Source organism: Paramormyrops kingsleyae, chromosome 10, assembly GCF_048594095.1.
Source record: "Paramormyrops kingsleyae isolate MSU_618 chromosome 10, PKINGS_0.4, whole genome shotgun sequence".
Taxonomy (NCBI): domain Eukaryota; kingdom Metazoa; phylum Chordata; class Actinopteri; order Osteoglossiformes; family Mormyridae; genus Paramormyrops; species Paramormyrops kingsleyae.
In genome coordinates, this window is record NC_132806.1 from 14,597,086 (window position 1) to 14,618,806 (window position 21,721).

Below are 21,721 nucleotides of genomic sequence, written 5' to 3' on the forward strand. Positions count from 1 at the left end.
AAGTATAAAATACTTTTCATGCTGTGTTAAAACCATAGCGCTTACAGATCCCGGCAGGGGCAGTCCAAGGCATAAGCGATCTTAGCAGCTGCTAAGGGCCCAGCAGCCACCAGGGGGCACCCAAACTGATCAGCAAGTCTGGGTGCAAGGGAAGATGTCTAGGTTAATCAAGAGTTGCTTAGGACGTTGAATAGGGTTGGGCTGTCCCTTTGTACACAGGTGAGTAAGTTCAGATGTGTCCCCCCCTCCCCCCCCTTAAAGGGTGGGGTCAGAGCCTTAGTGGGGTAGCAGGGGAGTCCTGAAGCCCCATGACCTGAGCGATCCAGGGGTAGTAGTAGGAGACGCGCGTGTAGACACCATACTTTCCCTCGGCGGCACATTCCTCGCCCCAGCTGACGATGCCGGTGAGGAACCAGGTGCTGCCCCTCCTACTAGCATACGGCCCCCCGCTGTCGCCCTGGCACGCATCTTTGGGCTCGTCAGCGTAGCCGGCGCAGAACATCTGCCGCGTGATGCGCTCACTGCTGCTGGCCTTGCACTGCGTGCGTTCCACGAACGGCAGGTCCACCTTACGCAGGACCGGAGATGTGGCCCCGCCATACTTCAGCCGGCCCCAGCCGCTCACCCGGCCTCTGGGGGCGCCTTCCTGCAGGAGCCACTCCGTGAATGCCTGGGGCCCCAGGCAGATGGGCCTGACTGCCTCCGTGAGCTGGATCGGCGTGTGCGTACGCAACAGTGCGATGTCATGCTTGTAGCGGCTCACGGCGGCGTCGTACTGCGGGTACAGGTGCCGCTCTGAGACCTCCACGTCCTGCTCAGTTCCGTCCCGCTTCTTCACGTTGTGCTCCCCTGCAAGGGGTGATAAATAACAAGGGTAAACTGCCCAGCTCCACCTGGAGATCTTCAGTAGGCAGTGATGGACTGGAGCTACAGAGGTGGGGTATGTTGGCAGGGATCCCACCTGCTCTGATGAAGAAGGGCCCCATTTCCTCTGACAGACAGTGGGCCGCTGTCACCACCCATCTTATGCTCAGGATAGAGCCCCCGCAGAAGACTGTCAGGGTTTCCTGGTCAACCAGCGCCACCTAGTGGGGGAAGCAGATAGATTCGTCTGCGTTGGGAAATACACTTTTGCTTAAACGCTCAGTCTGTGCCCCGCTCTCTCCCCTACCTGCCAGGGAATTTCCCCGGGGGTCACCTCATAGCCCCCCACGATACGTGTCCTAACAGAATCTGTGTCCTGTTCTGTCGACGTGGGCAGCTCTCCCTGGATCTCAGGTGTGGGTTTGTTGCCCACAACAGTTGGTCTGTTGAAAGTGAGAATGGTTTTGTTGCCTATAGGTGTGGGCTTGTTGACCACAGGTGCAGCTTTGCCAGCCACAGAGGTGGGGTTACCAACCACATTGGGGGGACTGCCGGCTACAAGGGCTGGGTTACCGACCATAGGGGCGTGGTTAACTGCCCCAGGGGCGGGGTTACCGGCCACAGGGGTGTGATTGCCGGCCACAGGGGCGGGGTTACCGACAACGGGGGCGTGGTTAACGGCTCCAGGGGCGGGGTTATCGACCAAAAGGGCGGGACTGCTGGCCACAAGGGCAGGTTTGCCGGCCACAGGGGCGGGGTTACCGACAACAGGGGCGTGGTTAACGGCCCCAGGGGCGGGGTTATCGACCACAAGGGTGGGACTGCTGGCCACAAGGGCAGGTTTGCCAGCCACAGGGTCGAGTTTTCTGAACCCAGGGGGTGGGCTGCTGGCTACTGGGGCCAGTTTGCCAACCACAGGGACGGGTTTGACAACCAAAGGGGCAGGTTTGCCACCCACAGGGGCAGGTTTTATGACCACAGGGCCGGGTTTGTTTCCTGCGTTGATGGCACCACGGGTTGTGTTAGGCTGCTGCGCTGGCTGAACACCATCTTGGGTTTTCACAGTCTGGCTGTTCATGGTGGCCGTCACTGCCATTCCAAGTGTGCCACATGGCACTTCACCTGACAGATAACAAGAAATTTAGTTTTGTAGGGGACCATGCTCCTGGATGTGGCATTAGCATGCTCTGAAGTCCTCAATTCAATTCAAGACAGGTGTGCAGAGGAGGTCACTGTGTTTGCATCAGAAGGCTGCAAGTCCAGAAATAGGCCATGGGCACAGGTTTCGGTCAGGCTCCTTGACCTCATCACCACCTGCTGACAAAAAGCATGATGGGAAAGGAGGCAAAAGGGCACCTTTGGGCTCACAGGTAGCTCCATCCTGGCCAAGCTGGTACCCGACTGCACAGGTGCAGGTCGTGCCTCCGGTCACGTCTATGCAGAAGTGTGTGCAACCACCATTGTTCACATTGCACTTCCTCACCATACCTGCAGGACCAACGACAGTCATATTCTCCTGATGACAGCTTGATGCCAGTGTGATGCCCCTCAGCCCCAGCGCTGGCACTCACTGATCTCACAGTTTGTGCCCATGAACCCCGCCTGACATGAGCAGGTGTAGGAGCTCACGCCGTCTACACACTGGCCTGCATTCCGGCAGGGCGAGGACTGACACTGGTCACCATCTGAAAGACAAGTCAACCAGCTCAAAGATACCCTGCAGTCAGGTCACAGACTGATACAAACACACTGCATTCAGTTCTCAGACCAATACAAACACTGCAGTCAGCTCCCAGACTGATACAGACACACTGCGCTGAGTTCAAAGACTGACACACTGCAGTAAGCTCACAGACTGATACAAACACACTGCATTCAGTTCACAGACTGATACAGTCACACTGGATTAAATTCTCAGACTAATACAAACACTGCAGTCAGCTCAAAGACTGATACAGACACACTGTGTTCAGCTCACAGACTGATACAGACACTGTGTTCAGTTCACAGACTGATACAGACACTGCATTCAGCTCACAGACTAGTACAGACAAACTATGGTCAGCTCATAGACTGGTACAGACACATTGCGGTCAGTTCACAGACTGATACAGACACACTGTGTTCAGCTCACAGACTGATACAGACACACTGTGGTCAGTTCACAGACTGATACAGACAAACTGCGGTCAGCTCACAGACTGATACAAACACATTACGTTCAGCTCACAGACTGAAATCAAACACATTGCAGTCAGCTCACAGACTGAAATCAGTCACTCTGAGGTCAGTTCACAGTTTGAAATCAGACACTGCGGTCAGTTCACAGACTGAAATCAGACACACTGCGGTCAGCTCACAGACTGAAATCAGACACACAGTGTGACACATGGAAACACTGCAGTCAATATGCTAGTGGTGAAATTGTCGCTGCATAAACGCTCACCTTTGTACTTTGCCCAGAATTCCATCTGAAAAAGCAAATGCAAACACACTGGTTACTAACACGCAGCAGACAGATGAGCACAGGATCCCCAAGCCCCCCCCCCCCCCACTAGTGCGGGTCGATCTCTGCTTAGTGCTTAGAGTCCAGCTGAGCTGTTAACTGAGTTATATTTGGTTATTAGGATTTAAGTCACATAAATCAAACTGTAGGAGTCAGAATACTTTAATTTTCTGATTGACTTAATCTGTTTTTGTAAAGGCATATGGTGGAAAACATTCAGATGTTCACGCTCAGAAAAAAGGGTAAAAATGTGCACCTTTGCATGTCACTAAGGGTTCCTTTAAATCAGAGCTAGAAGTGGACTCTGAGGAACATTTCTGTACCACTGAGGGTACATTAACACTGTTTGTACCTTTGGGATGTTCCTCAGAGTCCATTTCTGTACCCTAAAAGGTACAATTACAAGGGTACACCCTCAGTGACATGCAAAGGTACACATTTTTACCCTTTTTTCTGAGAGTGTTCCTGTTTCTGCTCCATCAGTTTCCCGCTACTGTGTGCTGGGTGGATTGGGTCTTAGGAAAGACTCCTGAGGAACAGAAATCCTCAGGAGGTTAGTGTAGTATGCTACAGTCCTGCCAGCGCACCCCCCACCTCCCACAGATGAGTATGGCTAGTGTTTTCCGGTGTGCCCACCGTTTTCTCCTCGTTCTCGAAGACCTCCCGCGCCTCCTCCCAGCTGCAGCGCTCCTCCATACACTCCCGCTCCAGGTTGCCCTTCCGAAGCTCCTCCAGAGCTCCCGTGTTGAAACGTCGCTGCCTCCTCAGCACAGAGTTTGCTTCATCCTGAGGCAGGAGCCCCACAGCTGGACCAGTGAGAGAGGGGGAATGACAGAACCCACACTTTCAGCATGATGGGATATGGACCTCTGACACAGTTTGGTTCTTGCATGGATCATAATATAGAATTCTTCTGCAGGTTCTAAAATGGGTCCTGTTTGATTTCAGGGTCCCAACTGTAACACAAGGGCTTTTGAGATAAGTGCAGGACAATAAGAGTGAGTGTAGACAGCAGTGTTATGACCCATATCCCTGTTCCGCTGGTCTTTTGAGCAAAGGACTTAACCTGGATTGCTTCACTAAAATATCCAGCTGTGAAATGCAGTAAAAATAGTTAGTTGCTTAGGATAACCGGCTGGGAGGATGGCGGGTGGGGGAGGGACGTACCTGCACAGCTCAGCCAGAAGATTTGCAGGGAGAAGCAGGCTATGAGGAGAAGATCCACTCGCAACATCCTGCAAGCCGGGGGAGCTGAAATGTGTCCTGCTGTTGTGGCTCCAAAGTGCACCCCATACGTTTTTGTGTTTATACTGGACAGAGGTCATTGTGGAGAAGTGAAGGGGGGGGGGGGGGCATCCTCAATCAGCTGTCCATCTCTCAGCTGGACTTTATGCATAGGTGTGAAGTAGCTTCTAAAAATCTTCAGCTCTGTGCAGGGGTCCTGTTGACAGTTTTAGTGTCTCTCGTACATCTGCCTTCACTTTGCAGGTTTTAGAAGAAATGTTTTTTCCCAGTTGCTGCAGTTGGGCAACGAGTAAATATTGACATTAGGTGTCCTTTTGTCAGAATAAACGGAGATGATGTCAATATGCCCAGCAAAATCCAGGAAACTGAATGATTCAGAGGTTCTGTTGACCAGTCGTTTCCCCTTCATGGCTATTATTATCTGCAACGGTGATATTAATACCTTCAATCCAGGGACAGGGGGGCAGACTGGCTGCGGCAAGAGCACCCCCTGCTGGTGTGTGCTGGGTGAACTGGGTGAACCTGTTTTAAGTACTTTTGAATCCTGTGTGTCCTCTATTGGCAGGTGGTGTAGCAGATACTGAAGTAGCAGTGTAAGCGCCATTTATGTAGAATGGTGTATTTTCTGTTTAAGTAAATGGTTAGAATATTTTTTGTTGAACCTGCCATTACAATTTGAGTTTTATGTAACGTATCGTACAAGAAAGTGCCTCTCTGGCTAATTTTTTAGTTTGCGGCTGCTGTAAATTTAACATAGATAAATATAAGGTAAACCATGCAGGGAGCAGAAATATAAAGTACACATATTTTATGGGTTACACTGAAATAAAGGAAGCTGATTATGAGAAAGATCTTGGTGTGTATGTTGATGCTTCCATATCCCACTCTCACCAGTGTGGAGAAGCAATAAAAAAGGCCAATAGGATATTGGGTTACATCTCTAGGTGTGTGGAGTTTAAGTCAAGGGAGGTGATGTTACATTTATATAATTCCTTGGTAAGACCCCACCTAGAATATTGTGTGCAGGTTTGGTCACCTTACCTTAAAAAGGACATTGCTACCTTGGAAAGGGTTCACCGTAGGGCTACAAGAATGATACCTGGTCTTAGAGGAATATTTTATGAGGAGAGGTTAGCAGAGCTGAATCTGTTCAGCCTCAAGCAAAGGAGATTAAGGGGGGACATGATCCAGGTCTATAAGATTCTAACGGGTCTGGATGCTGTTCAGCCAAATGACTACTTCAATATTAGTTGAAATACTAGAACTCATGGCCATAAGTGGAAATTAATGGGAGAACATTTTAAAACGAATTTGAGAAAGCACTTCTTTACACAGCGTGTAGTTAGAGTATGGAATAGTCTTCCTGTTAGTGTAGCGCAAGCTAAAACCCTGGGTTCCTTTAAATCAGAGCTAGATAAGATTTTAACAACTCTGAGCTATTAGTTAAGTTCTCCCCAAACGAGCTTGATGGGCCGAATGGCCTCCTCTCGTTTGTAGATTTCTTATGTTCTTATGTTCTTATATACAGTATATGCCTTGGATCTCTGTGAGTCCTGTGCGTTCAATGTACACATTGGATCTCTGTGTGAGTCCTGTTTGTTCTTTGTACCTGCTGACTCTCTGCATGAGTCTTGTGTAAGTCATGTGTTCTCTGTATGCACTGGATCTCTGTGTGAGTCCTGTGTGTTCTTTGCATGCACTGGATCTCTGTGTGAGTCCTGTGTGTTCTCTGCATGCACTGGATCTCTGTGTGAGTCCTGTGTGTTCTTTGCATGCACTGGATCCCTGTGTGAGTCCTGTGACTTCTCTGTATGCACTGCATCTCTCGGAGAGTCCTGTGTGTTCCCGGTACACAATGGATCTCTGTGTGAGTCCTACACCCACTACATCTGTTCCGTTTCACCTTGCATTTGTCGATGGATGTTGGTATTATACTAAATGTTTCCACACACAGGAGGTAGCTGCTTCTCCAAGGCTATTCTCCCCCTCTGCTGTGACCTCTGTGTTTTCCCCAACGGCCTCCTGCCCCCACCCCACTCTTTTGTTGTCTTATCACACCTTGACCCCTTTATCCCGTGTGTTTGAGTAGATAGACCCCATGTAGCAGAGGTGACATGGTAAAGACACTGTACAATGAGGCCAATCTCTCCAAAAATCCTGCATATGTTCCTGTGTGTATACAGTGTGTTTGCCACTGGACTGTGGGCTGGTGTAATGCCACGCAGGAAATGATTAGTCATGATAAGGAGCCGGATCTGCATGATGTCAGCTGGGGGCTCTCCTCCCAGTGGTAGGTCCTATTTCCAGTCTAATTTCATTTACAGCCTCCCTAATGGCATTTCCCTCAGACCTGCATTTCATCTCACTTGCTGCCGTTCAGCTAACATGACCACAGAGACACGGGCTGCAGCCCCACCTGTCCCCTTATCGGTGAGCTTCGAACCGCCAGCAGTGTGTAACACTGGCCCAGAGCCCCTCAGCATCATGCCGTACGGAGCAGGAAGGCAGAGCTCCTGCGGTCACCCGTCATGCTAGCGCTCCTTTACTGACGAAGGGCTGGCGCTTCCGCCGTCAGCCAGCGTGATGTCTTTAAGACCCCATTTCACTCAGATAGAATTACCACCTAAATTAGGACATTTTTCCAGGCAACGTGAAGTCATCTGTCTAAGACGCTTTTCACAAAGTGATAATTACAAATGCACAGAGATACACATTACACCTGGCAATATATTAATATCAAGGGTCTAAGACTGAGTAGGGCCCCCCTGATACGGGGTAGGCCCCCCGCTAACCGTAGCCCTAAAATGGGGAGGTCAGCTTCAGTCCTACTTGCAACCACGTGTAGTGGAACATAAAGAAAAATCTGTTCCTTGATGGATGGAAATCTATTTCATGCTTTGAGTCACAGAACGTCCCATAAAAGCTGAGGGATGTTTAGATGATTGGCCTTTGATTGGTGAGGCCATGGCAGGCATCTGACTTCACCTTAGTGCTCATGAAACCTCGTGACTTTGTTCACTCTGGTGGCTGTTTCCCTACCATAAGGGAACAGTATCAGGCTGCTGCTGCTGCTGCAAAATGGCCTCTCCTGGGCTTTATACCACCTTGCAGAGCAATCATAAGATCTAATGCTTCCCACAAGAGGGCTGGGCTGCCCACACCAACAGACACTGTGGGTTGAAGGTATCCTTTGTCTTTCTTCAAAATTAAGCCCATCGAGACACAGGAAAAAGGGAGAAATATGAATCAGCAGCCATCATAGTGTTTTTCCATTGCTGAGGGAATCTTGTTGAAATGAGTCATAGAGTCATAGAGCTGCTGATTCAGTTCGGAGTTAATTTTGAGGTTGTAACTTTCTTGTGTTTAGCTACTACCTCGCTAGGTGTCTGTCGATCCCTGTCTGTCATCAAGGCCATTAGAAATGGGGGGGCGGGGGGTCAAGGGGGACATATTCCCCCCAGAATTGGCAGATGCCCCCCCCCCCCTTTCTTCCCAAAAATTGATCACGAACATATATCTATTCAAGGCTGAATGATATCGGGGGGAAAGAAATCAAATTGCGATATTTTTGGGTTTTGCAATAACCATTCATAACGGCGCCTTTTGCTGCTGGATACACTTTCATCATGATATACACGAAACAGAAAACTAAGAGGACATTCCTTACCTTTCATTGTGAGTCCGTGTGTCACCGAGGACAATGGGACGTGTGTCCCTGTGCATGCAGAACGTGAGGATGAAACATAGACCAAACGCAGAGTGTAGTCCTTTGTCTGACAAACTCATTTTATCATATGCATCAGTTTGTTTTTAGTTATGTTTGGCTGTGAAACTGCAGCCAAAACTGTCTTATTTTAAATTATCTTTATTATTTTAAAATCCTTCTTACATCACATTCTTTCACAATGTGACTATTGCGTAAGTACCCACTGTGATGTTGCCATGCCCTCCCCCCATCCCAAAAACTTTTTCGGACGTCACTGTCTCTGATATTATGTCCACTGTCCTTTTAGTTGACGTAGTTCGTCCATGTTCGGCAGATTCCGTTATGATTTTTGAGGCTCTTCCCCTTGATACATTAAATAATGAAGCGTTTTGACTGGTGTGTGATTCTGTATCATATCAAATATTGGTATTTATTCAATCATGTTTCATCCATTTCCCTTCCTACAGTAGCAGCTCCACGTGGTTCAGCTTCTCCCTTGTATTTTTTGGTATCTTCTTATTCTTATTGTAATGCAGTTATCACAGATATAACAGTCACAGATACCACAGTCATAGATATCACATTGTTTGCTCTTTTTGCACTGTCCTTTGATCTTTTCACAAACACACCTTTTGCTATACACATGCTTTGGATAAGACAAGGCAAGACAAGATAAGATACAATGGACTTTGTTGATCCCAGGGGGAAATTTTGCTGCATACAGAATAATGACAATAGTGCAATAGTATAGTATATTGTAACGACAATAAAGTTGAATTGAATTTGACCATCAAGTACTCCAGGTCAGGAAGGCAGTGTAGAGATATTATATCCACAACATTGGTTATGAGGAAGTTTACACCATTTGCTGTCTAATTGTGATCCATACAAACAGAGACACCTGGCTGGATTGCAGAGCTCCAGATGTTTCCATGAAGCAGCGATTCCATATGTGTCTTTGGGATTTCACACTTCCTTTCCCTAAACAAGATGGCCAACATTCTCCCCTGATATATGTGGCACAGTAGGTTAGGCCTCTGGGCTTTTAATCTAAAGGTTACTGGCTTGAATCCCATCCTCACTAGGAAAGTTGTGTCTCTCTTGGGTCTTTGAGCAAGATCCCCAACCCTCTGAAATACTCCAGGAGTGCTGGGTAAATGACCTGACCCTTTACCACAGAGGTGGAAGTTTCAGGTCCAAAAAGTAAAAATCCAGACCATGATTTTGTTTCTGCCAACCAGTTGAACATTCTGTGAATGTCAATGTTTATCCTCTACTTATGAATGAGTTATGTTCCAAACGGCCGTTCATAACTTGAAATGTTTGTAAGTCGTAATTCAACATCACTTTAAGGATATACGCAAGTACAAAGAACTAGGGTGCTGGGAGTACGCACGCTACACTGCTGCGCGGCGGGAGTAGCGGCCAGAAGTCGTACTAGGCGGAATTGGCGCGCAGAAAGAAAAAATGATGTTGCGGACAGGAAACGGGAGCCTAAGGAACACAATTTGGACTTGCAGTCCTCTTCGTGCGTCTGTCTGAAAGTTGAAAGTTCGTAAGTAGAGGAGCGTCTTTACTCAACTGGCTGGCGGAAACAAAATCACGGTCTGCATTTTTACTTTCTTCACCTGAACTTTCTACTTTTGGTGTCACAAACTTTGCTCTCATCTGTCTATCTCAAAGGAGAGCAAGATGGGATATGTGAAAAGAAGCATTCCAATGCGTTTGTGAGAATTCCACATAAAAGCAGCATGTCAATTTCTTTCACAGTGTTTCCTGGCTTTGGCAGCTATGTTATCTGTTAGCAGTTCCTGGTTTATCACGTTAAAAGCTGAACATTATATTTGTGTGACACTTGAGTTGACAGATGAGAAAACCATCATTAAACATATAATATCCATAAGACTTTCAGGACAGAGACACAACATGTGGCCGCTGGCATATGGATCACAATCCACATCCACCTAAACCTACTGGGGTCATAGGTCAAAGGTCATGGGTCATTTGCTATGGCATGAAAGAAACATGCTATCTGGCCAAGTCGTCTGACCTCAACCTCTGGGTTCATTTTAGTGGCCCTCTGCTGTGCCTGCTGAAAACTCTCATACTGTTTTTGATCTATCCTTTCATGCAGGGCCAGGCACTGTGGGTGACCCATTTCTCACTGACCTGGCAGAGTAGATAGGTAAGTGGGTTAGGACTCTGGATTCCCTTGCTTTTGGTATATGCAATCTGCCCCCAGGGGGAGGTAAAGCAGAGGCATGAAGGTCCATGAAGCGATACCTGGAAATCAGCCCCCCCCCCCGCCAGCACCACTGCTTCATAGAAATATATGTTATTGCATCAGGTGAGGCCAGCGTGATGCCCTTAGACTGTCATTGCTATACTGCTCTGACGGATGGAGGGATCAGCTGCTATGGAGAGCAGATCCCAGAATGCTGTGGGGTGACACACCTCTGTAGTGCTCCCTGTTCCTATGTATTTTGACCTACTTGACCTCTGGCTAATACATTTAGCCAGTCCCTATCGATCCAGGTCTCTCAGGTCTGCACTTCCTCCATGAATATGGCAAAATAATCATGCACAAACTTCTCATTTCATATGAAATGCATGAAAAATCATACTAATGCCGGCAGAAACATGGACATCTTCACCACAGCACATACATAGTGTCTCTATTGAGAATTACCTTGGTGATAATTCACTCTTGACAGAAACTCTTCATTGAGTGTATGGTGACCAGCACTGCTGCCTCAGACCTCCAGGGTTTGGCTCCTCCTCTCCCTTCTCCATCTCCCCTACCTGCTATACCTCCTCTACCTTCTCCATTTCCCCTACCTGTTATACCTCCTCTACCTTCTCCTTCTCCCCTGCCTGCTATACCTCCTCTACCTCCCCCTCTCCCCTACCTGCTACTCCTCCACTCCTTCCTCCATCTCCCCTACCTACTATACCTCCTCTCCCTTCTCCATCCCCCCTACCTACTATACCTCCTCTCCCTTCTCCATTTCCCCTACCTGCTATACCTCCTCTACCTTCTCCTTCTCCCCTGCCTGCTATACCTCCTCTACCTCCCCCTTTCCCCTACCTGCTACTCCTCCACTCCTTCCTCCCTCTCCCCTACCTGCTATACCTCCTCTCCCTTCTCCCTCTCCCCTACCTGCTATACCTCCTCTCCCTTCTCCCTCTCCCCTACCTGCTATACCTCCTCTACCTCTTCTCTCTCCCCTACCTGCTACTCCTCCCCTACCTGCTCTTCCTCCTCTCCATTCTCCATCTCCCCTACCTGCTACTCCTCCTCTACCTCCTCCCTCTCCCCTACCTGCTACTCCTCTCTCTCTCCTACTGGGTACTCCTCCTCTCAGTCCTCCGCTACTGGCATGATAGAATTTGCTATTTGTTTAGACAACTGTGTTAAATGTTTTTGAGGACATTAAACTCAGTTCTGATAACTATGCTAAATCACCTGAGGAATAACTGTGGGTAAACCTGCCTGATAATGTCTGCCCCACCAAACAGTGACTCATGCCGCTTTAACAGAATCCATACAGAACAGAGCCACAGTCAAGAAGTTCACTTACAGTTTAGTCAAACATTTGAATGGCTACAGCCTGAAAATCTATGCCATTGGGAGCCTTGTAGTAGCGTACCCTATGCTGTAGCCTGTCTTGTAGGCTTACACCCATAGTTACGTTTCTGGGGAGGTGTGTTTCAGGCTACAGCATAGGATTCGTAGATTCTCTGCAGAAGTGTAAATCAGCCTCATGATGCGCGATTTGTGCGATTTTGAATGTAGTGTGATTGTTGCTGTCAGACATGGTGGTTCCACCATCTCAGTAACAGCTACTTTCCTGGGAGGAACAAAAGAAAAATCCAGTCAGTGGCAGCTCTGTGAGTCACAGGAGAGTGGCCAGATTTGGTAAAGCTAATAGGAAGGCCACAAGTGCAAAAATAACGGCTCATTTTAGAGTGAGGTGCAGAATGGATTCTCTACACGCTTACCTCTCCTACCCATAAAGCTGTTCTGAAGGCAAAGGGGAGATCTATAGTGTATACCATGACAAAACATACATAATGGAGTTAGAGGTATACCAGTTTAATATAACTTTAAGAACTATTTTTAGTTACTGACGCTCACAATCGAAAAATAATCGGGTGTTTTTCAATGACACATGTCGCAAAGGAGGACTGAACAAAGCGAGTCCCCGTCGCATCCGTCCATCAGGCATCCGGTAAATTAAAGCCGCTCCGGACGATGAAATAAACGTCATTACGGAAAATCACTCACATTTGCACAAACCGGCTGATTAAATTTATGTTTTAATCCAATCCGGGGCATCCCTGAGGGAGTTATCTGCGTCGCCTGTGTAAAGTGCTTCAGCTCGACAGAACTTTGCAATGGGGAAACGGAGCTGTGGTGTGCACCGGGCCGGATGAACCCGTACTTTATACGGGCTCCGCGGACTTTAGGAGCGCTTTCAGGTGAGCTGCCGTCTGCCGACCCACTCTTCTCTTACAGATCTGCGTTTTGTCCATGTCATCAGGTATTATGTGAAATCAAGAATCACAGTACTCATTCCACAGATTACATTTTGTACGGAATGGGGGAGGAGCTCTCGAATGTTAAAAGTAGATGAGAATGGCATCTTACCTATCGAAGACACTATTTATGCGGGTTTTCAATATAGGCTATTGGCCTTAAAATTAAATTGTTCGGTAAAATGATGGAGGTGTTTGATTTATCTATACCGTTTATTGCTCGGTATAACTGCAACCCAAACGCAATGGGGAATTTAACAGTTCATATCCTACATAACAGAGGCATAAAATAAATAATAGGCTACTATGCACTTTATTAATTAAACACCTATGGTTAATATATTGCTGTTGGCGATTCGTATAAATTAAACACATGAAGTAAACTCCGAAATGAAAAAGGAACAAAAATAACCACACAGAGGTCACTTTTCCTTTTAGTAGATATAGTATCATATACAGTGTTATTGCCGTGAAGACGCCTCGTGGCAGTGGGGGTCCACCGTAACGCCTTGGTTACACCCACCCATCGTACAACCCCCGCGTCTGTTTTAATGCATTATATTTATAGTCAATCTGTAAATAAATCATTGTGAATCCTTTGCTTTCAGTAAGCGTTGCAGGCAGTTAACCCCTGTATCCTGTTGCTTTGCACGCTTTTTTTCAATTTACAAACGATGTCTGGCGATCAAGTCTACTTTACAAGCCTAGATGTCATTTAAATGTCAAACGCCCATCTGTACTTGTACACGCTTGTTCCTTTAGGTTAATTTAATTCAGTTCCCATGCCGTCTGTCTCATCTGACGTCGGTTGGCTGCCCGGTTCCTTTTTTTGTTTCATTTCCCCTTTGCAGTCATTTCTCTGCATTCCCAAAAAAATCGACTTTGTATGGAACCAAAAGATGCTGAAGATGGACGTGTGTTTTCAGGGTGCGTTTATGTAACAGGGAGGGTGCAGAACGGAGAAGGTAAGCTGAGTAGTACTAGGCTATAGGCTACCAGCGGGAAATTGGTGTACGCCAGACCACTTAAAGATGTGTACAGAATGACGTTGGGCAGATAGACGCACTTATCTCGGAGATGCTAACGCTGTAAATACTTGGTACATACATCGATCGTCGTGTGTTATATTGTTTTGTGTGCTGTTTCGCGTTCACGGATTAGCGGATTGTGCATCACTAATTGGTTTGTTTTCTCAATTGTGTTTCACAGAAGCCTTTCTTCAAAAGTCGGTACGTGTGGTGGATATTTTACAAGGATTTCACTACAGAAACATTTATCAGACTACGCTGGGATTTCAATTCCAGTCTTATTTGGAAAATTAAACACCCAAAGTAAGGACTTATGAGTGGAAAAGTGGTGAAACCCAAAGAAGAAAAGGATGCGTCCAAAGGTAAGATTTAAACCTCTCAACACGATGACTACCGTGTTTAAAGCGACCTTCAACTCATTCGTTTCCCACATTTCGTAAAAGAAAAGCTACAGTTAGAGAAGAGGATAGATTACATTGGCTGCCTTACAAAAGGAGGGTGTATATCCAGACTCCTGTGCACTATGAGGTGCGGACAAAGACCGCCTTTGAGAGTCCTTCTCTTTGTATTCTACTCAGTACACCAACTGAGATCAGTTTATTGTTGCCATTCGAAGTTTCTCGATGGAAAATATGATTCTCGTGAAACAATAATCAAAAGACAGAATGTCTTAGATCTTAAGTGAATGGCGAAAGATGCGAAGAAGGGGCGTGTACGTGCAAAGTGTACTGTATTTAATTAGAAATATTTAGATGAAAGGGGTTGGTATTGCTTTAACGCAGCTGTATTAATGTCCCTTGCATCCTGTTGAAATTTCCTTTGCTTGTGATTCTCGCGTATGAAGGGTCAGGGCTGAATGGCGCACACATACATTCGTGTCACACCACTCTTCATTTATGGGGTGACGTGGACGCACATGGGTCGCAGTATTTTCGGATTGGTGCTGCGCAAATTGCTCGTTACGCAAAAACGTTTCTGCATGTCTATGGACTAGGCACGTTTTGTTTCGGGGCGTAAACTTGGTAACTATTGCCATGGCGACAGCACGGAGTCGGGGTTGCCAAAGAAACGCCGACGAGATGTGACGCTGTAGTCGTTGGTTTAAAGGACTAATCGCCACACGGCGGCTTTAATTTTATCGTTGTTATACTTATTTACTATAGTATAATCACGACTTCTGCAAATATAGGCCTACTTAAAAATTTCCCACCGACTTACAGAGGACATTTATTCTGTACTTAAGTGTGCTTACATATTTACAGATTGCCTATTCAGGTCTATTATTCATTTATAGTTCCATACAAAGCCTACAATTTGGCACCGAATATAAAATTAAGATACATTCAAGAATTCACTAATACGGCCGCAGTGCATTTAAGTTCGGCAGAATGTAAGTTAATGCCCTGTATATGCATAATATCTAGCCCACTAAGAACATAGATGTACAAATAAAGAGTAATATATTTGGTTGTTAAATAAACGGATCAGAGTTGTCATGCAGTTAGCTTGAAAACACCGTAAATGCTGTAAATACGCCGCACACGATATGACTAATTAAAGGTCCAGTATGAGGAGCTTGGGCCGCCGTGGGGGAATCCAAGGAGACGAGCTTCGGCAGATAGGAGCAGCGAGGTGGCCGGTCAGCTGCATGCACGATCATCTCTGCTTACAGCGCACGGGCAGCAGAAGCCTGCGCTTGCTTTCTGTTGTTTAATTGCCGCCTGAGTTGAAATGAACGCTTTCAGATGCCCATGCTGTGTCATCGAACAAAGTGTTTCATATTTTCAGCATTCAAATGGGCCATTCTTCCATTTTACATTTGTCATTGTTGTTCTGGCTTGTTTGATAGATGTACTGTACAACTGAATAGTACATCCGCGGAGATTTAGAGTTTTGCTCTGTACTGTTGTCTGCTGGCCTAGCCCTATGTGATTACCCGCGATTTCTTGTCCGAAATGTCACACTTCTTCATAATGTGTTGCGAGGTTATGCGCATCTTCAAGGCAATAGTACAGAGAATAACAGAGCACTGCATTTCCATGGATTCCCACTGATGAGCAGAAGAATTAACTGGTAACTGCATTTTCATGGGGTTCTCACTGGTCAAAGGGCGACTGAACTGGTCACTGTATGTCCATGTGTTCCCACTGGTGAATGGCAGAATGAACTGGGATGTACATAAGAACATAGGAAATTTACAAACGAGAGGAGGCCATTAAGTTTGTTTGGGGAGAACTTAACTAATAGCTCAGAGTTGTTAAAATGTTATCTAGCTCTGATTTAAAGGAACCCAGGGTTTTAGCTTGCGCTACACTAACAGGAAGACTATTCCATACTCTAACTACACGCTGTGTAAAGAAGTGCTAATATTGAAAGAGCCATTTGGCTGAACAGCATCCAGACCCATTAGAATCTTATATACCTGGATCATGTCCCCCCCTTAGTCTCCTTTGCTCGAGGCTAAACAGATTCAGCTCAGCTAACCTCTCCTCATAAGACATTCCTCTAAGACCAGGAATCATTCTTGTAGCCCTACGTTGCACCTTTTTCAAGGCAGCAATGTCATTTTTAAGGTAAGGTGACCAAACCTGCACACAATATTCCAGGTGGGGTCTTACCAAGGAATTATATAATCTTAGCATCACCTCCCTTGACTTAAACTCCACACACCTAGAGATGTAACCCAATATCCTATTGGCCTTTTTTATTGCTTCCCCACACTGGTGAGAGTGGGACACGGAAGCATCAACATACACACCGATGTATTTGGACTGAATTTTTTTTTGTTGTATCGTTCAGTTTACTACCTTTTAATGAGATTCATTGCCATTCAAATAAAAGTAAAGACGTGACTCTAGCACAGTATTAGTGACTGAAATTATTTTTAACGTGACCTGCATCAGATTCTATCTATGTGTATTTGTGTGTAACTGCCCCGTGGCTGACCTGGAAACCATAGAGAATGTAATGCCCGAACTTAGCAATAAGGTTTCAGCCATTGGGAGACAGCACGGATTTAAGCTTGGCTTGAAAGGCACTTGTGATCTTGCAAGCAGGAGGCCTGCTACTGTCTCTGTATAGCTGCTCAGATTAGCCAATTTATTACTATTTTATACCCACCAGCACTTAAACACTGTCACCAATGTATTTTTATACTCATCCATTTTCAATCTAGGATGATGACTGTATTTGCATGCTATATCATGAAGTCGGATTTCTTACTAAGCCGGATAACTTGTTGGATTTAAAGTACCCTCATTTAAACAGGCTTTATCTTAGTTCACTTGAGTACCTTAAATCTGTGAAGTTATCCAGCTAAGCAAGAAGTCCTGCTTTGTGATACAGTCCCTAGAATTTGAGCAGCTGGAACAACATCTGTATACATTTCTCTGTGTACAATCAAGAAGATTTCTTCTGCTGGCATAATCATGACAGGTGGAAGAAGTCGGAATGTTTTTCAGTGGTGCTACATCCTTAAGCACCATCCTCATGCTGATCCTCTTCCTTATGCACCAGCCACATGCTCTGCTCTGCTGTACTGAGCCTCTTCCTTTTGTACCACCCTCATGCTCTGCTGTGCTGTACTGAGCCTCTTCCTTAAACAACGCCCTCATGCTCTGTCCTGCTGTGCTGATCCTTATCCTTAAGCACCATCTTCACTCTCTGTCCTGCTGTGCTGATCCTCTTCCTTAAGCATCATCTTCACTCTCTGTCCTGCTGTACTGAGCCTCTTCCTTAAGCATCATCTTCACTCTCTGTCCTGCTGTACTGAGCCTCTTCCTTAAGCACCACACTCATGCTCTGTCCTGCTGTACTGAGTCTCTTCTTTAAGCACCACCTTCACTCTCTGCCCTGCTGTGCCGATCCTCTTCCTTAAGTATCATCTTCACTCTCTGTCCTGCTATGCTGTTCCTCTTCCTTATGCACCACCCACATGCTCTTTTTTGCTGTACTGAGCCTCTTCCTTAAGCACCACCCTCATGTTCTGATTCGATAAAGATTCTCTTTACAAATACAAACTGCTTCTTTAATAGCAAACAAAGTAGGCCAAAATCCTATGACCCATGGGACCTGTCTAACCTGTGTTCACTGATATAGAGATTTCTCATGTAAAGTGATATATTTGTAGAGCAGATTATTGTAGAGGTATTTGATATAGAGTCATGAAGTGTGATTTGTTGAAGAGTGAATTGATGTAGAGTGATTAACTGTAGAGTGACATGTAGTGTGATTGGATGCATGAAAATGTTGATCATAGAGGGTCAGCCAGCACAGACTAATGGCATTTCTCTCATTAAATGAATGGGTGCCGTCAGAAGTTACCACTGTAGAAATCAGGAGTTAAGAGGGGGGAAAATTCTGGGAGAGTACTGTTAGAAAAATGGACTTAGTACTATTTGGAACTTGATTGACTTGAAGAGGAGATGGACAATGAAGACAAGTTTGTGATTTGACACTAACCAAATTATGGGGTTTTATTAGTTTTAGTAGTTAGCAACTGAACTGAACTGGGTACGGCTTAAAATAGGTATATCTATTAATGAAGGGATGCTGGCAGTCTGACCACAGTCTTGGTACAGCTTACAGTGTAAACTGGCAGTGTTAAACTTAACAGTGTAAAGTAACCGTGTAGAAACTGAACATTGCATGTGAACTGGCAGTGTTAAAGTCTACAGTGTAAATTGGCACTGAGGGCCATCAGTGTAAATTAGCAGTGTAAATTGGCAGTGTAAATTGGCAGTGTGCATGCCATCAGTGTAAATTGGCAGTGTAAATTATCAGTGCAAATTGGCCGTGTGCATGCCATCAGTGTAAATTAGCAGTGTAAATTGGCAGTGTGCATGCCATCAGTGTAAATTAGCAGTGTAAACTGGCAGTGTTGCTTCCACGCCAAAGCAGCATTTACATGCCTCAGTTTTAGAGGTATCTGTGCAGAATTTATACTAGCATGATGTACATTTCCCTGAACATCAGAAATACTTTGAAAATAAGCATTTATATGTAACACACAAATATAGAGACATGTAATACTGTAATGAAACCCTGAGCTTACATTTATCAGAATTTGAGAGAATGGCACAGTAACATAGACATAGTGACTGGTTGGGGGAGGAGCCTGGCTGTCCTGCCAGCAGAACCAGGCCAGATGGCCACCTCCTGTGGTGTCCTGATCCTGTCTTGGCTCTGACTCTCACATGGAGGAAGGATCAGAAAATGACTTGTTCCATGTTCCCATTCTTTTCTGTCTTCTTCTTCATCTTCTCCTCCTTTCCCTATGGCTGAATTTGCAGTATGCTCATCAATGGCCATGCTGAGGACAGCATGACCCAGATAGCTGTAATTGCAGTAACAGACCGTGGTCCCAGCAGTTTGCTTGCAGGCCTTGCCCCCCCCCCCCCCCGTCCCCTTCTCCTGCTGGCTATCCGAGGGCTGGCTTGGGTACCAGGCGAGACAGCTTGTTTGTGTGGGTCGGCATGTGAGTTAAAAATGAGAGATCGTATGTCCTCTATTGCCTGAGGATGGTGGTGAGATAATGTTGGAAAATTAAACACAAACCCTTGCTGTGAGGCTGGGGAATGAGCTTCCTGTGTTTTCTGACTTCATCCGCAAACTCAGAGGCAGATTAAATGCCAGAGATTTCTCTTCCATTACTTTTGGGCAGGGCTGTACAAAGGCATGACCGGACCCCTGAAAAATTCTTCTGAACCAAACCAAAGCTACCATTATCCATGCTCACTCACTCATGGGCTCCCCCGAGTGTCTGGGCCCCAGAAAGTCTTCCCCTTTCTCCCTCTTTGTGGTCAGGGCTGCCCTCGGGCCAAGGGGTCTCCTATCTTCCACAGTGCCCCCTGAACCCACTGCCATGTTCCCTGTTTCTGTGTCTGTAGATTGATAGCTCTATTGGGCGAGCTTTTCTGCAATGCTTTTGGGGAGGGTGGGGTTATCACTCTCATAAGATGCAGCCACAATCACAGTCAGTGGCCAGATACTCTGAATATGCGTCATCCACATCTGTGGAAGCTGCTGTATCATAATACATGGTAACACAGCCCAGTGACTGTATGCCGGATTGTACACCTGCCAGCATGCATAGCATCTCTCAGCTTGGAAGCATCTCTTTAATTCAGTGTTTACTAAAATGAAACAAGAAAATCCTGCCAAGCAATAATTATAGGATTTACGTTTATTTTTTGGACAGTGTTTCTAAACTGCTTCCATCTCATGGAAGCCCACTGAAGCTAATTTTGCCATCTGTTTTTAGAAGAATGTCCTTTACTTGGCTCTACTATGTCAGCACTGAGAGCCTCAACTTGGGAGGGGACCAAAAGCTAAGGAATGTTCACCCATTCATCTATTTTCCTTAACCACTTATTCAAAGGACTAGGCAGGGGACACCCTGGACGGGATGCCAGTCCATCACAGGGCACTAGGCAGGGGACACCCTGGACGGGATGCCAGTCCATCACAGGGCACTAGGTAGGGGCACCCTGGACGGGATGCCAGTCCATCACAGGGCACTAGGCAGGGGACACCCTGGAAGGGATGCCAGTCCATCACAGGGCACTAGGCAGGGGCACCCTGGACGGGATGCCTGTCCATCACAGGGCACTAGGTAGGGGCACCCTGGACGGGATGCCAGTCCATCACAGGGCACTAGGCAGGGGACACCCTGGATGGGATGCCAGTCCATCACAGGGCATTAGGCAGAAGACACCATGAACAGGATGCCAGTCCGTCATAGGGCATTACGCGGGGACACCCTGGACGGGATGCCAGTCCATCACAGGGCACTAGGTAGAGGCACCCTGGACGGGATGCCTGTCCATTACAGGGCATTAGGCAGAAGACACCATGAACAGGATGCCAGTCCGTCATAGGGCACTAGGCTGGGGACACCGACCACAGGTTGCCATTATTGTATATAGCTTAAGTTATACTGAATTATGGGGAGATTATTCTCCAAAGGACTCCTCCTTAGCCATCTGTTTTTTCCTGGCGCATGGCCGTACAAGGGTTAGAGTCAGGCTAAATGTGAACAGCTACATCGTGATGTCATGGTTATAAATTAGCCACTGGTGGCTGTAATGGTATAATTCAATATCTCACTGACTGTTTGCCTGATTTCTGAGGAAAAATAAATTGCTTTCAGTAGATGTGGACTTTGTAGCTGACGTCTGAAGTTCAGATGTAGAGTATTTAAAATTCTTTTGTGAGATGAGATCATTTAGAGCAACAGTATTTCTCTGGCAGAATAAAATGGTTTTATTTCCAGGTTGTTTACCAGGTCCTAGAAAAATGATTGCATCAGTCTTATGGTCTTAACGTGTAACTGCTACAGGGACCAGCTGACCCTGCATACTCAAAAAACGTATGTGGCTTTGAAAAAAATATGCCTGCTGAATATGTTAAATGCAAATCCAAACATGTTGAGGCAGCATTTAGCCAGAATGCTACCTGAGACTGCAGCAACTCCCCTGAAGATCCCAGGTGAGACCCAAATGCAGCCTCTTTTGGGCTGTTTAATCAGCATCAGCACTGCACTTTTATGTTGAACCTGTTTTGTTTTATTTAGTACATTATTTATAATGTACGTTTCAGAATACATGATAGTGTTTCTCTGTGCCAACTGTCGTATGTGACAGTTTAAAGTGGACAGTTGCTGGTATGGGAGTGACAGTCCCCCTTACCTCATGAGAGGGTGGGGCTCAATATGCCGCAGCTGCTGCCATGGCAATGTCACCCTCCTGGGGATACAGGATGAGGTTCCCTGCCTCCCAGAGCTAAGAAGACAGCTCTTTAGTTTAATAGTCTGCTAAGTTGTCCCAGTTAATG

At 46.3% G+C, this 21,721-nt stretch overlaps 2 protein-coding genes across 5 annotated transcripts in view; one reads left to right on the forward strand and one right to left on the reverse strand.

Moving 5' to 3' along the window:
• Positions 1–268: 268 nt before the first annotated feature.
• LOC111835018 (coagulation factor IX-like) lies at positions 269–4,625 on the reverse strand. Its single transcript, XM_023794903.2, has 8 exons — positions 4,538–4,625; positions 4,007–4,176; positions 3,311–3,335; positions 2,436–2,549; positions 2,221–2,352; positions 1,172–1,986; positions 962–1,085; positions 269–849 (listed from the first exon to the last, which is right to left on the reverse strand). The coding sequence occupies exons 1-8, from the start codon at positions 4,602–4,604 to the stop codon at positions 269–271; spliced, it is 2,028 nt and encodes a 675-aa protein (XP_023650671.1). The 5' UTR covers positions 4,605–4,625.
• Positions 4,626–12,582: 7,957 nt separating this feature from the next.
• Positions 12,583–21,721, forward strand: part of fgf13a (fibroblast growth factor 13a) — a 43,798-nt gene continuing 34,659 nt past the window's right edge. The window contains exons 1-3 of one of the 4 annotated variants that reach the window (XM_072717344.1): positions 12,786–12,803; positions 13,712–13,825; positions 14,070–14,250. In XM_072717344.1, the coding sequence (XP_072573445.1) occupies positions 14,202–14,250 (49 nt within the window). In that variant the 5' untranslated portion in view covers positions 12,786–12,803; positions 13,712–13,825; positions 14,070–14,201. The other 3 variants (XM_072717345.1, XM_072717343.1, XM_023795032.2) reach the window with 3 other exon arrangements.

What these genes read in the sequence shown, in the direction of transcription:
- LOC111835018 (XM_023794903.2), bottom strand. Translation starts at nt 4,604, where the DNA reads ATGTTGCGAGTGGATCTTCTCCTCATAGCCTGCTTCTCCCTGCAAATC. An exon ending in TCGAGAACGAGGAGAAAACG is followed by an intron (nt 3,336 to 4,006) that starts GTGGGCACACCG and finishes TTGCTTTTTCAG; the next exon opens with ATGGAATTCTGGGCAAAGTA. An exon ending in ATTCTGGGCAAAGTACAAAG is followed by an intron (nt 2,550 to 3,310) that starts GTGAGCGTTTAT and finishes CTTGTCTTTCAG; the next exon opens with ATGGTGACCAGTGTCAGTCC.